Genomic DNA, 14,614 nt, shown 5'->3' with positions numbered 1-14,614 from the left:
AGACCAGGTGAACACTCATCTCTACAGAACCAGTTATACAACTAGACCAGGTGAACACTCACCTCTACAGAACCAGTTATACCACTAGACCAGGTGAACACTCAACTGTATAGAACCAGTTATACCAATAGACCAGGTGAACACTCACCTGTATAGAACCAGTTATACCACTAGACCAGGTGAACACTCACCTGTATAGAACCAGTTATACCACTAGACCAGGTGAACACTCACCTCTACTGAACCAGTTATACCACTAGACCAGGTGAACACTCACCTCTACTGAACCAGTTATACCACTAGACCAGGTGAACACTCACCTGTATAGAACCAGTTATACCACTAGACCAGGTGAACACTCACCTCTACTGAACCAGTTATACCACTAGACCAGGTGAACACTCACCTCTACTGAACCAGTTATACCACTAGACCAGGTGAACACTCACCTCTACTGAACCAGTTATACCACTAGACCAGGTGAACACTCACCTCTACAGAACCAGTTATACCACTAGACCAGGTGAACACTCACCTCTACTGAACCAGTTATACCACTAGACCAGGTGAACACTCACCTGTACAGAACCAGTTGTACCACTAGACCAGGTGAACACTCACCTCTACAGAACCAGTTATACCAATAGACCAGGTGAACACTCACCTGTACAGAACCAGTTATACCAATAGACCAGGTGAACACTCACCTCTACTGAACCAGTTATACCACTAGACCAGGTGAACACTCACCTCTACAGAACCAGTTATACCACTAGACCAGGTGAACACTCACCTGTACAGAACCAGTTATACCACTAGACCAGGTGAACACTCACCTCTACAGAACCAGTTATACCACTAGACCAGGTGAACACTCACCTCTACAGAACCAGTTATACCACTAGACCAGGTGAACACTCACCTCTACAGAACCAGTTATACCACTAGACCAGGTGAACACTCACCTGTATAGAACCAGTTATACCACTAGACCAGGTGAACACTCACCTCTACAGAACCAGTTATACCACTAGACCAGGTGAACACTCACCTCTACAGAACCAGTTATACCAATAGACCAGGTGAACACTCACCTCTACAGAACCAGTTATACCAATAGACCAGGTGAACACTCACCTCTACAGAACCAGTTATACCAATAGACCAGGTGAACACTCACCTCTACAGAACCAGTTATACCACTAGACCAGGTGAACACTCACCTGTATAGAACCAGTTATACCACTAGACCAGGTGAACACTCACCTGTATAGAACCAGTTATACCACTAGACCAGGTGAACACTCACCTGTACAGAACCAGTTATACCACTAGACCAGGTGAACACTCACCTGTATAGCACCAGTTATACCACTAGACCAGGTGAACGCACCGACAGTGTTTTGCAAAAGTATTCAGACCCTTTTGGATTATTTTACATTTTATTGTTTTACAAATTGGAATTAAAATGGATTTGTCTTTTTTTTCATCAATAATCTACACAAAATACTCTGCGATGTCAAAGTGGAAGAAAAATAAATGCATAACTAAAATATAATAAGTATTCAGCCGCTTTGTTTAAGCAAACATAAAATTAGTTCAGGAGTAAAATGTGGTTTAACAAAACACATAATAAGTGACATGGACTCACTGTGTGAAATAATAGAGGTTAACAACGGCTTCCTTGTCTTTAAGCCTGGTGGTGTCTGCATCATGGTATGGGTATGCTTGCCATTGGCAAATACTGTGGAGTTTTTCAGGATAAAAAGAACCGGGATGGAGCTAAGCACAGGCAAAATCCTAGAGGGGGAAAAAACCTGCTTCAGTCTGCTTTACACCAGAGACTGAGAGAGGAATTCAACTTTTAGCAGGACAATAACCTACAACACAAAGCCAAATCTAGACAGGAGTGGCTTACCAAGGAGACGGTTCCTGAGTGACCAAGTTACAGTTTTGACTTAAATCTGCTTAAGAATCCATGGCAAGACTTGAACATTGCTGTCTAGCCATGATCCCCAACATCTTGACAGAACTTTAAGATTTTTTAAAAATAATAATGGGCAAATATTGTACAGTCCAGGTATGTAGAGCTCTTAGAGACTTACCCAGAAAGACTCACAGCTGGAATCAATGCCAAAGGTGATTCAAACAGGTGTTGACTCAGGGAGCTGAATAATAACACAACAACTATATTTTAGTTAGAAAAACATTTATTCATCAATTTTTTTTTTTTAAATCTTCCACTTTGACCTTCGAGTATTTTGTGTAGATTGTTGACATTAAATCCATTTTAATCCCACGTTGTAGCACCACACACCGTGAAGAAATCCAAGGGGTCTGAATACTTCTGCAAGGCACTGAATATACGGTATAAACTATGTTTGGCTGATAAGTAGGAGCAGGCCCACCGTGTTGCTATGGTAAATAGACTCTGTTATAATGTTTGGTCACAAGTTCCATTCAACCTGCTCTAAACCTAAATATGTTGTTCATACATTCCATACTTTGAGTGTTTTGAGGAAGGGAAAGGCTAGCCTGATCTCGTCTCGATGACCAAAGGAGTTGGTTAGACAGCACAAATAGATCTGGGACCAGGCTAGGAAAAGGCTACATTTGGTCGACATAAAGCGCTGTGACCAATGAGTTCAGAGTAGGGACAAGTTCCATTCAGATGCTCTGAGCTTCTAGAGTCACCAATGAGTTCAGAGTAGGGACAAGTTCCATTCAGATGCTCTGAGCTTCTAGAGTCACCAATGAGTTCAGAGTAGGGACAAGTTCCATTCAGATGCTCTGAGCTTCTAGAGTCACCAATGAGTTCAGAGTAGGGACAAGTTCCATTCAGATGCTCTGAGCTTCTAGAGTCACCAATGAGTTCAGAGTAGGGACAAGTTCCATTCAGATACTCTGAGCTTCTAGAGTCACCAATGAGTTCAGGGTAGGGACAAGTTCCATTCAAATGCTCTGAGCTTCTAGAGTCACCAATGAGTTCAGGGTAGGGACAAGTTCCATTCAGATGCTCTGAGCTTCTAGAGTCACCAATGAGTTCAGGGTAGGGACAAGTTCCATTCAGATGCTCTGAGCTTCTAGAATCACCAATGAGTTCAGGGTAGGGACAAGTTCCATTCAGATGCTCTGAGGTTCTAGAGTCACCAATGAGTTCAGGGTAGGGACAAGTTCCATTCAGATGCTCTGGAGCTTCTAGAGTCACCAATGAGTTCAGGGTAGGGACAAGTTCCATTCAGATGCTCTGAGCTTCTAGAATCACCAATGAGTTCAGGGTAGGGACAAGTTCCATTCAGATGCTCTGAGCCAGTGATATTCAAAATGTTTCAGTGGGGACCCCATTTTCTCCTCAAGAATTTATTGCGACCTCACCCCGTATAACCTTAAATTCATTGTGTTTTCACACCCTCATCAAAATGAAAAGAAACAAACAAATACATTTATTCAATAAACATTTAAAAAATATATATTTCTTTATTTACATTTTTTTTATTTTTTGTCCCATACAATAATATGTACTCTTTATAATAATAAGTACTCTTAATTCGCGTCCCTACTGCAGTTCCCCGAACCTGACTTTGACTTCCACTGTTCTAGAGCCACCACCGAGTTCAGAGCAGGAGGGGAGGGGGAGGCTACATTTGGTCAACAGAAAGTCCATTATTCAGTGGCCTGCTATGCATAAAGCTTCTCAGAGTATGAGAGCTGATCTAGGATCAGGTCATCCCCCCCTGTCCATCTAATCTGATTCATTGTGATCTAAACGATACAACTGATCCTAGGTCAACACTCCTATTCTGAGACGGTTGATGAGTCCCAGCTCCTTCAGTAAGTCAGGCTGTTGTCTGAGGTCAGTCTTCAGTGACTCGGGGATGTCCAGTCTGCCGTAGTCCTCCTCTTCTACCAGATTACGGATTAGCATCAGACAACACTCCTGCAGAGAGTACACTGGAACACAGAGAGAAACAATGACATCTGTGAAACTGTCAATACTCCTGGTCAGAGCTGGTCCCAGATCAGACAACACTCCTGCAGAGAGTACACTGGAACACACAGAGAAACAATGACGTCTGTGAAACTGTCAATACTCCTGGTCAGAGCTGGTCCCAGATCAGACAACACTCCTGCAGAGAGTACACTGGAACACACAGAGAAACAATGACGTCTGTGAAACTGTCAATACTCCTGGTCAGAGCTGGTCCCAGATCAGACAACACTCCTGGACAGAGCTGGTCCCAGATCTGTCAATAATCCTGGTCAGAACTGGTCCCAGGTCTGTCAATACACCTGGTCAGAGCTGGTCCCAGATCTGTCAATACTCCTGGTCAGAGCTGGTCCCAGATCTGTCAATACTCCCTGGACAGAGCTGGTCCCAGGTCTGTCAACACTCTCGGACAGAGCTGGTCCCAGATCTGTCAACACTCCTGGTCAGAGCTGGTCCCAGGTCTGTCAACACTCCCTGGACAGAGTTGGTCCCAGATCTGTCAACATTCCCGGACAGAGCTGGTCCCAGATCTGTCAACACTCCCTGGACAGAGTTGGTCCCAGGTCTGTCAACACTCCCTGGACAGAGTTGGTCCCAGGTCTGTCAACATTCCCTGGACAGAGCTGGTCCCAGATCTGTCAACATTCCCGGACAGAGCTGGTCCCAGGTCTGTCAACACTCCCTGGACAGAGTTGGTCCCAGGTCTGTCAACATTCCCGGACAGAGCTGGTCCCAGATCTGTCAACACTCCCTGGACAGAGCTGGTCCCAGGTCTGTCAACATTCCCTGGACAGAGCTGGTCCCAGATCTGTCAACACTCCCTGGACAGAGTTGGTCCCAGGTCTGTCAACATTCCCGGACAGAGTTGGTCCCAGGTCTGTCAACATTCCCGGACAGAGTTGGTCCCAGATCTGTCAATACTCCCTGGACAGAGTTGGTCCCAGGTCTGTCAACATTCCCTGGACAGAGCTGGTCCCAGATCTGTCAACACTCCCTGGACAGAGTTGGTCCCAGGTTTGTCAACATTCCCGGACAGAGCTGGTCCCAGATCTGTCAATACTCCCTGGACAGAGTTGGTCCCAGGTCTGTCAACATTCCCGGACAGAGCTGGTCCCAGATCTGTCAACACTCCCTGGACAGAGCTGGTCCCAGGTCTGTCAACATTCCCGGACAGAGTTGGTCCCAGGTCTGTCAACATTCCTGGACAGAGTTGGTCCCAGATCTGTCAATACTCCCTGGACAGAGTTGGTCCCAGGTCTGTCAACACTCCCTGGACAGAGCTGGTCCCAGATCTGTCAACATTCCTGGACAGAGTTGGTCCCAGGTCTGTCAACACTCCCTGGACAGAGCTGGTCCCAGGTCTGTCAAAATTCCCGGACAGAGCTGGTCCCAGGTCTGTCAACATTCCCGGACAGAGCTGGTCCCAGATCTGTCAACATTCCCGGACAGAGCTGGTCCCAGATCTGTCAACATTCCCGGACAGAGCTGGTCCCAGATCTGTCAACACTCCCTGGACAGAGCTGGTCCCAGGTCTGTCAACATTCCCTGGACAGAGCTGGTCCCAGATCTGTCAACACTCCCTGGACAGAGTTGGTCCCAGGTCTGTCGACATTCCCGGACAGAGTTGGTCCCAGGTCTGTCAACATTCCCGGACAGAGTTGGTCCCAGATCTGTCAATACTCCCTGGACAGAGTTGGTCCCAGGTCTGTCAACATTCCCTGGACAGAGTTGGTCCCAGATCTGTCAACATTCCCGGACAGAGCTGGTCCCAGATCTGTCAACATTCCCGGACAGAGTTGGTCCCAGGTCTGTCAACACTCCCTGGACAGAGCTGGTCCCAGGTCTGTCAACATTCCCGGACAGAGTTGGTCCCAGGTCTGTCAACATTCCCTGGACAGAGCTGGTCCCAGATCTGTCAACACTCCCTGGACAGAGTTGGTCCCAGGTCTGTCAACATTCCCGGACAGAGTTGGTCCCAGGTCTGTCAACATTCCCTGGACAGAGCTGGTCCCAGATCTGTCAACACTCCCTGGACAGAGTTGGTCCCAGGTCTGACAACATTCCCTGGACAGAGCTGGTCCCAGATCTGTCAACACTCCTGGACAGAGCTGGTCCCAGATCTGTCAACACTCCTGGACAGAACTGGTCCCAGATCTGTCAACACTCCTGGACAGAGCTGGTCCCAGATCTGTCAACACTCCTGGACAGAGCTGGTCCCAGATCTGTCAACACTCCTGGACAGAACTGGTCCCAGATCTGTCAACACTCCTGGACAGAGCTGGTCCCAGGTCTGTCAACACTCCCTGGACAGAGCTGGTCCCAGGTCTGTCAACACTCCCTGGACAGAGCTGGTCCCAGGTCTGTCAACACTCCCTGGACAGAGCTGGTCCCAGGTCTGTCAACACTCCCTGGACAGAGCTGGTCCCAGGTCTGTCAACACTCCCTGGACAGAGCTGGTCCCAGGTCTGTCAACACTCCCTGGACAGAGCTGGTCCCAGGTCTGTCAACACTCCCTGGACAGAGCTGGTCCCAGGTCTGTCAACACTCCCTGGACAGAGCTGGTCCCAGGTCTGTCAACACTCCTGGACAGAGCTGGTCCCAGGTCTGACAACACTCCCTGGACAGAGCTGGTCCCAGGTCTGTCAACACTCCTGGACAGAGCTGGTCCCAGGTCTGTCAACACTCCTTGACAGAGCTGGTCCCAGATCTGTCAACACTCCCTGGACAGAGCTGGTCCCAGGTCTGTCAACACTCCTGGACAGAGCTGGTCCCAGGTCTGATTGTGCTTTTTGTCTACTCCATCGCCAAGCCAAATTATTTGTTATGACGATTCCATCAGGAGTTGGCCAGATCAGAAAAAGATCTGGGACCCAGGCTACTATAAACAATACTGGAACACAGGAAGAAACAATCAAAATAACTTTTTGAGGGGTAAAATGCCAAACAAGTAATGCATGTGTGGGTGGTTACACGAACAACAACTTGAGGGGAAGTCTCAATAGTCTAGGTTGTTTTCCTCTCCTTGTCTGTTGCCTAGGCCTACCATTTATTTATTTTTAAACAGCCTATAGTAGCCTGGGACAGGGAAAATGTCAACGCTATTATTGGTTTGACTCCTTTATATCTAGGTGACAACGAGGAAAGGAAACGACAGCACTAGGAAGTGTAGTGTACAGCAGGTGTCTGTCAACGGGGTTGATGAGAAGCAACATAGAGAGGGACACACCTGGGGTAGCTATGACAACATTCAGAAACTTGGGTTTACCATCCTCTTCATATTCGGTGGCAGCTGTTGGCATATAAACATCTTGCTGATTAGCTAAAAGTTTCGCCCCATTTCGAGAGGCTCTGAAAACCCATGGATGCGCTGCGGAGAGTGGAATGAGATGGAGGGAAATTACATGTCACGAACAATAGCTTTAGGCTATAGACTATAACTCGTTAAATTCAACATTTGGGAAAGGCCCATAGCTGAGTAATGCTTTGTTGGGGTATAACTGTCCTCTTGGTTCAACCCATAGCTAAATTACATGACATGTTAAACGTAATACAGATCAAGTATTTGAGTAACACAAGAAAGACATGAGGGAGGGACTCACTCAGAAAAGTATCCATACGTAACAACCCGTCCGTTCGTATATCGCCATAAGAAACTGGATGTCCGGAATAATCCAACCACCATGCTCGGGCGCTTTGTTTCGACTGATTAATAAAATTAACGTGGGTTTCGACATCAGCATTTAGAGACCGGAGAGCTTTATTTTCCCCGCTCACTACTTCCTGCTCCTCCATGACGACAGTGACACTCAGAATGCCACGACGATGTCATTCCCTAAACCAATCACAAGAGGTCACTGTTGTTCAGCGCTCTGACGAGTCAGACATGAAACGTCATTCTCGGAACAACAGATGCCAATAGTCCAATAGAGTCCAGTAGAGTCCAATGGAGTCTAATAGACTCCAGTAGAGTCCAGTATAGTCCAATAGAGTCCAGTAGAGTCCAATAGAGTCCAATAGAGTCCAGTAGAGTCCAATAGAGTCCAGTAGAGTCCAATAGAGTCCAGTAGAGTCCAATGGAGTCTAATAGAGTCTAATAGACTCCAAAATAGTCTAATATAATTTTATAGAGTCCAATAGAGTATAACATAATCTTATAGAATCCAATAGAGTCCTATTAAAGATCTCGGAGTCCTGTGTTATACAGTAGTTAATAATGTGTTAACAACATTAAGGGAGTGTGTGTGTGTGTGTGTGTGTGTGTGTGTGTGTGTGTGTGTGTGTGGCTGTGCTTTAATCTCTGACAAGCTACGTTACCACCATACACTGGTGTGTTTATCCTGTTACCACCCATACACTGGTGTGTTTATCCTGTTACCACCATACACTGGTTCGAGTACAATGCCTGTGCATTGCTCAACACACACACACACACACACACACACACACACACACACACACACACACACACACACACACACACACACACACACACACACACCCCGCCTCCCCTGATCCAACCCACTCTTCTTCTACCCCTTAGTCTGTTTTCCATCCCTCCAGACAGAGAGAGATTACCTATACAGACTCTGTTAATTCTCTGATCTTTAGATAAACAGAGAGAGATTACCTATACAGACTCTGTTAATTCTCTGATCTTTAGACAGACAGACAGACAGACAGACAGACAGACAGACAGACAGACAGACAGACAGAGATTACCTATACAGACTCTATTGATTCTCTGATCTTTAGACAAACAGAGGGAGATTACCTATACAGACTCTATTGATTCTCTGATCTTTAGATAAACAGAGAGAGATTACCTATACAGACTCTGTTGACTCTCTGATCTTTAGACAGACAGAGAGAGATTACCTATACAGACTCTGTTGATTCTCTGATCTTTAGACAGACAGAGAGAGATTACCTATACAGACTCTGTTGATTCTCTGATCTTTAGACAGACAGAGAGAGATTACCTATACAGACTCTGTTGATTCTCTGATCTTTAGACAGACAGAGAGAGATTACCTATACAGACTCTGTTGATTCTCTGATCTTTAGATAAACAGAGAGAGATTACCTATACAGACTCTGTTGATTCTCTGATCTTTAGACAGACAGAGAGAGATTACCTATACAGACTCTGTTGATTCTCTGATCTTTAGACAGACAGAGAGAGATTACCTATACAGACTCTGTTGACTCTCTGATCTTTAGACAGACAGAGAGAGATTACCTATACAGACTCTGTTGATTCTCTGATCTTTAGACAAACAGAGAGAGATTACCTATACAGACTCTATTGATTCTCTGATCTTTAGACAGACAGAGAGAGATTACCTATACCGACTCTGTTGATTCTCTGATCTTTAGACAAACAGAGAGAGATTACCTATACAGACTCTGTTGATTCTCTGATCTTTAGACAGACAGACAGACAGACAGACAGACAGACAGACAGACAGACAGACAGACAGAGAGAGAGAGATTACCTATACAGACTCTGTTAATTCTCTGATCTTTAGACAGACAGAGAGAGATTACCTATACAGACTCTGTTAATTCTCTGATCTTTAGACAAACAGAGAGAGATTACCTATACAGACTGTTAATCCTCTGATCTTTAGACAGACAGACAGACAGACAGACATACAGACAGACAGACAGAGAGAGATTACCTATACAGACTGTTAATTCTCTGATCTTTAGACAGACAGACATATTTTTCACCAAGTCGGCCTTTAGGTTACTCGCCAAACGCTCTTAATCGCTAGTCTATCTGTCGCCCTCTCTTCGATGTGTAGCTATATTTACCATCTACTGGTCTCAACAGCTCCATCCTCTACAGCTCCATCCTCTACAGCTCCATCCTCTACAGCTCCATCCTCTACAGCTCCATCCACTACAGCTCCATCCTCTACAGCTCTGGTCTCTACAGCTCCATCCCCTACAGCTCCATCCTCTACAGCTCCATCCTCTACAGCTCCATCCCCTACAGCTCCATCCTCTACAGCTCCATCCTCTACAGCTCCATCCCCTACAGCTCCATCCTCTACAGCTCTGGTCTCTACAGCTCCATCCTCTACAGCTCCATCCCCTACAGCTCCATCCTCTACAGCTCCATCCACTACAGCTCCATCCTCTACAGCTCTGGTCTCTACAGCTCCATCCCATACAGCTCCATCCTCTACAGCTCTGGTCTCTACAGCTCCATCCTCTACAGCTCCATCCACTACAGCTCCATCCTCTACAGCTCTGGTCTCTACAGCTCCATCCCCTACAGCTCCATCCTCTACAGCTCTGGTCTCTACAGCTCCATCCCCTACAGCTCCATCCTCTACAACTCCATCCTCTACAGCTCCATCCCCTACAGCTCCATCCTCTACAGCTCTGGTCTCTACAGCTCCATCCCCTACAGCTCCATCCTCTACAGCTCTGGTCTCTACAGCTCCATCCCCTACAACTCCATCCTCTACAACTCCATCCTCTACAACTCCATCCTCTACAGCTCCATCCTCTACAGCTCCATCCCCTACAGCTCCATCCTCTACAGCTCTGGTCTCTACAGCTCCATCCCCTACAGCTCCATCCTCTACAGCTCAGGTCTCTACAGCTCCATCCCCTACAACTCCATCCTCTACAACTCCATCCTCTACAACTCCATCCTCTACAGCTCCATCCTCTACAGCTCCATCCCCTACAGCTCCATCCTCTACAACTCCATCCTCTACAGCTCCATCCTCTACAGCTCCATCCTCTACAACTCCATCCTCTACATCTCCATCCCCTACAGCTCCATCCACTACAGCTCTGGTCTCTACAGCTCCATCCTCTACAGCTCCATCCCCTACAGCTCCATCCTCTACAGCTCCATCCTCTACAGCTCCATCCTCTACAGCTCCATCCCCTACAGCTCCATCCCCTACAGCTCCTTCCTCTACAGCTCCATCCTCTACAGCTCCATCCTCTACAACTCCATCCTCTACATCTCCATCCCCTACAGCTCCATCCACTACAGCTCTGGTCTCTACAGCTCCATCCTCTACAGCTCCATCCCCTACAGCTCCATCCTCTACAGCTCCATCCTCTACAGCTCCATCCTCTACAGCTCCATCCCCTACAGCTCCATCCTCTACAGCTCCATCCCCTACAGCTCCATCCTCTACAGCTCTGGTCTCTACAGCTCCATCCTCTACAGCTCTGGTCTCTACAGCTCCATCCTCTACAGCTCCATCCTCTACAGCTCCATCCTCTACAGCACCATCCTCTACAGCTCTGGTCCCTATAGCTCCATCCCCTACAACTCCATCCTCTACAACTCCATCCTCTACAGCTCCATCCTCTACAGCTCTGGTCTCTACAGCTCCATCCACTACAGCTCCATCCTCTACAGCTCCATCCTCTACAGCTCTGGTCTCTACAGCTCCATCCTCTACAGCTCCATCCACTACAGCTCTGGTCTCTACAGCTCCATCCCCTACAGCTCCATCCCCTACAGCTCCATCCACTACAGTTCTGGTCTCTACAGCTCCATCCCCTACAGCTCCATCCCCTACAGCTCCATCCTCTACAGCTCTGGTCTCTACAGCTCCATCCCCTACAGCTCCATCCCCTACAGCTCCATCCACTACAGCTCCATCCCCTACAGCTCCATCCACTACAGCTCCATCCCCTACAGCTCCATCCCCTACAGCTCCATCCTCTACAGCTCCATCCTCTACAGCTCTGGTCTCTACAGCTCCATCCTCTACAGCTCCATCCCCTACAGCTCCATCCTCTACAGCTCTGGTCTCTACAGCTCCATCCCCTACAGCTCCATCCTCTACAGCTCTGGTCTCTACAGCTCCATCCCCTACAGCTCCATCCTCTACAGCTCGGGTCTCTACAGCTCCATCCACTACAGCTCCATCCACTACAGCTCTGGTCTCTGCAGCTCCATCCCCTACAGCTCCATCCTCTACAGCTCCATCCTCTACAGCTCCGGTCTATACAGCTCCATCCACTACAGCTCCATCCCCTACAGCTCCATCCTCTACAGCTCTGGTCTCTACAGCTCCATCCCCTACAGCTCCATCCACTACAGCTCCATCCCCTACAGCTCCATCCACTACAGCTCCATCCCCTACAGCTCCATCCTCTACAGCTCCATCCTCTACAGCTCCGGTCTATACAGCTCCATCCACTACAGCTCCATCCCCTACAGCTCCATCCTCTACAGATCTGGTCTCTACAGCTCCATCCCCTACAGCTCCATCCTCTACAGCTCTGGTCTCTACAGCTCCGGTCTCTACAGCTCCATCCACTACAGCTCCATCCCCTACAGCTCCATCCACTACAGCTCTGGTCTCTACAGCTCCATCCCCTACAGCTCCATCCTCTACAGCTCTGGTCTCTACAGCTCCATCCACTACAGCTCCATCCTCTACAGCTTCATCCTCTACAGCTTCATCCTCTACAGCTCTGGTCTCTACAGCTCCATCCTCTACAGCTCTGGTCTCTACAGCTCCATCCACTACAGCTCCATCCACTACAGCTCCATCCTCTACAGCTCTGGTCTCTACAGCTCCATCCCATACAGCTCCATCCTCTACAGCTCTGGTCTCTACAGCTCCATCCTCTACAGCTCCATCCACTACAGCTCCATCCTCTACAGCTCTGGTCTCTACAGCTCCATCCCCTACAGCTCCATCCTCTACAGCTCTGGTCTCTACAGCTCCATCCCCTACAGCTCCATCCTCTACAACTCCATCCTCTACAGCTCCATCCCCTACAGCTCCATCCTCTACAGCTCTGGTCTCTACAGCTCCATCCCCTACAGCTCCATCCTCTACAGCTCTCTACTCTACAGCTCCATCCACTACAGCTCCATCCTCTACAACTCCATCCTCTACATCTCCATCCTCTACAGCTCCATCCTCTACAGCTCCATCCCCTACAGCTCCATCCTCTACAGCTCTGGTCTCTACAGCTCCATCCCCTACAGCTCCATCCTCTACAGCTCTGGTCTCTACAGCTCCATCCCCTACAACTCCATCCTCTACAACTCCATCCTCTACAACTCCATCCTCTACAGCTCCATCCTCTACAGCTCCATCCCCTACAGCTCCATCCTCTACAACTCCATCCTCTACAGCTCCATCCTCTACAGCTCCATCCTCTACAACTCCATCCTCTACATCTCCATCCCCTACAGCTCCATCCACTACAGCTCTGGTCTCTACAGCTCCATCCTCTACAGCTCCATCCCCTACAGCTCCATCCTCTACAGCTCCATCCTCTACAGCTCCATCCTCTACAGCTCCATCCCCTACAGCTCCATCCCCTACAGCTCCTTCCTCTACAGCTCCATCCTCTACAGCTCCATCCTCTACAACTCCATCCTCTACATCTCCATCCCCTACAGCTCCATCCACTACAGCTCTGGTCTCTACAGCTCCATCCTCTACAGCTCCATCCCCTACAGCTCCATCCTCTACAGCTCCATCCTCTACAGCTCCATCCTCTACAGCTCCATCCCCTACAGCTCCATCCTCTACAGCTCCATCCCCTACAGCTCCATCCTCTACAGCTCTGGTCTCTACAGCTCCATCCTCTACAGCTCTGGTCTCTACAGCTCCATCCTCTACAGCTCCATCCTCTACAGCTCCATCCTCTACAGCACCATCCTCTACAGCTCTGGTCCCTATAGCTCCATCCCCTACAACTCCATCCTCTACAACTCCATCCTCTACAGCTCCATCCTCTACAGCTCTGGTCTCTACAGCTCCATCCACTACAGCTCCATCCTCTACAGCTCCATCCTCTACAGCTCTGGTCTCTACAGCTCCATCCTCTACAGCTCCATCCACTACAGCTCTGGTCTCTACAGCTCCATCCCCTACAGCTCCATCCCCTACAGCTCCATCCACTACAGTTCTGGTCTCTACAGCTCCATCCCCTACAGCTCCATCCCCTACAGCTCCATCCTCTACAGCTCTGGTCTCTACAGCTCCATCCCCTACAGCTCCATCCCCTACAGCTCCATCCACTACAGCTCCATCCCCTACAGCTCCATCCACTACAGCTCCATCCCCTACAGCTCCATCCCCTACAGCTCCATCCTCTACAGCTCCATCCTCTACAGCTCTGGTCTCTACAGCTCCATCCTCTACAGCTCCATCCCCTACAGCTCCATCCTCTACAGCTCTGGTCTCTACAGCTCCATCCCCTACAGCTCCATCCTCTACAGCTCTGGTCTCTACAGCTCCATCCCCTACAGCTCCATCCTCTACAGCTCGGGTCTCTACAGCTCCATCCACTACAGCTCCATCCACTACAGCTCTGGTCTCTGCAGCTCCATCCCCTACAGCTCCATCCTCTACAGCTCCATCCTCTACAGCTCCGGTCTATACAGCTCCATCCACTACAGCTCCATCCCCTACAGCTCCATCCTCTACAGCTCTGGTCTCTACAGCTCCATCCCCTACAGCTCCATCCACTACAGCTCCATCCCCTACAGCTCCATCCACTACAGCTCCATCCCCTACAGCTCCATCCTCTACAGCTCCATCCTCTACAGCTCCGGTCTATACAGCTCCATCCACTACAGCTCCATCCCCTACAGCTCCATCCTCTACAGATCTG

General features: G+C 48.7%; 2 protein-coding genes across 2 annotated transcripts in view; both read right to left on the bottom strand.

Annotated features, from left to right (window-relative positions):
• Positions 1-14,614, bottom strand: part of LOC139392874 (beta-2-microglobulin-like) — a 613,933-nt gene that overhangs the window by 75,831 nt on the left and 523,488 nt on the right. The window lies entirely within an intron of this gene.
• LOC139392867 (von Hippel-Lindau disease tumor suppressor-like) lies at positions 3,382-7,784 on the bottom strand. The gene is made up of 3 exons (XM_071141182.1): positions 7,588-7,784; positions 7,215-7,355; positions 3,382-3,951 (listed from the first exon to the last, which is right to left on the bottom strand). The coding sequence occupies exons 1-3, from the start codon at positions 7,778-7,780 to the stop codon at positions 3,782-3,784; spliced, it is 504 nt and encodes a 167-aa protein (XP_070997283.1). The 5' UTR covers positions 7,781-7,784; the 3' UTR covers positions 3,382-3,781.

The sequence above is a fragment of the Oncorhynchus clarkii genome, chromosome 33 (genome assembly GCF_045791955.1).
Source record: "Oncorhynchus clarkii lewisi isolate Uvic-CL-2024 chromosome 33, UVic_Ocla_1.0, whole genome shotgun sequence".
NCBI classification, from domain to species: domain Eukaryota; kingdom Metazoa; phylum Chordata; class Actinopteri; order Salmoniformes; family Salmonidae; genus Oncorhynchus; species Oncorhynchus clarkii.
This window is presented reverse-complemented; position numbering and strand designations above follow the sequence as displayed.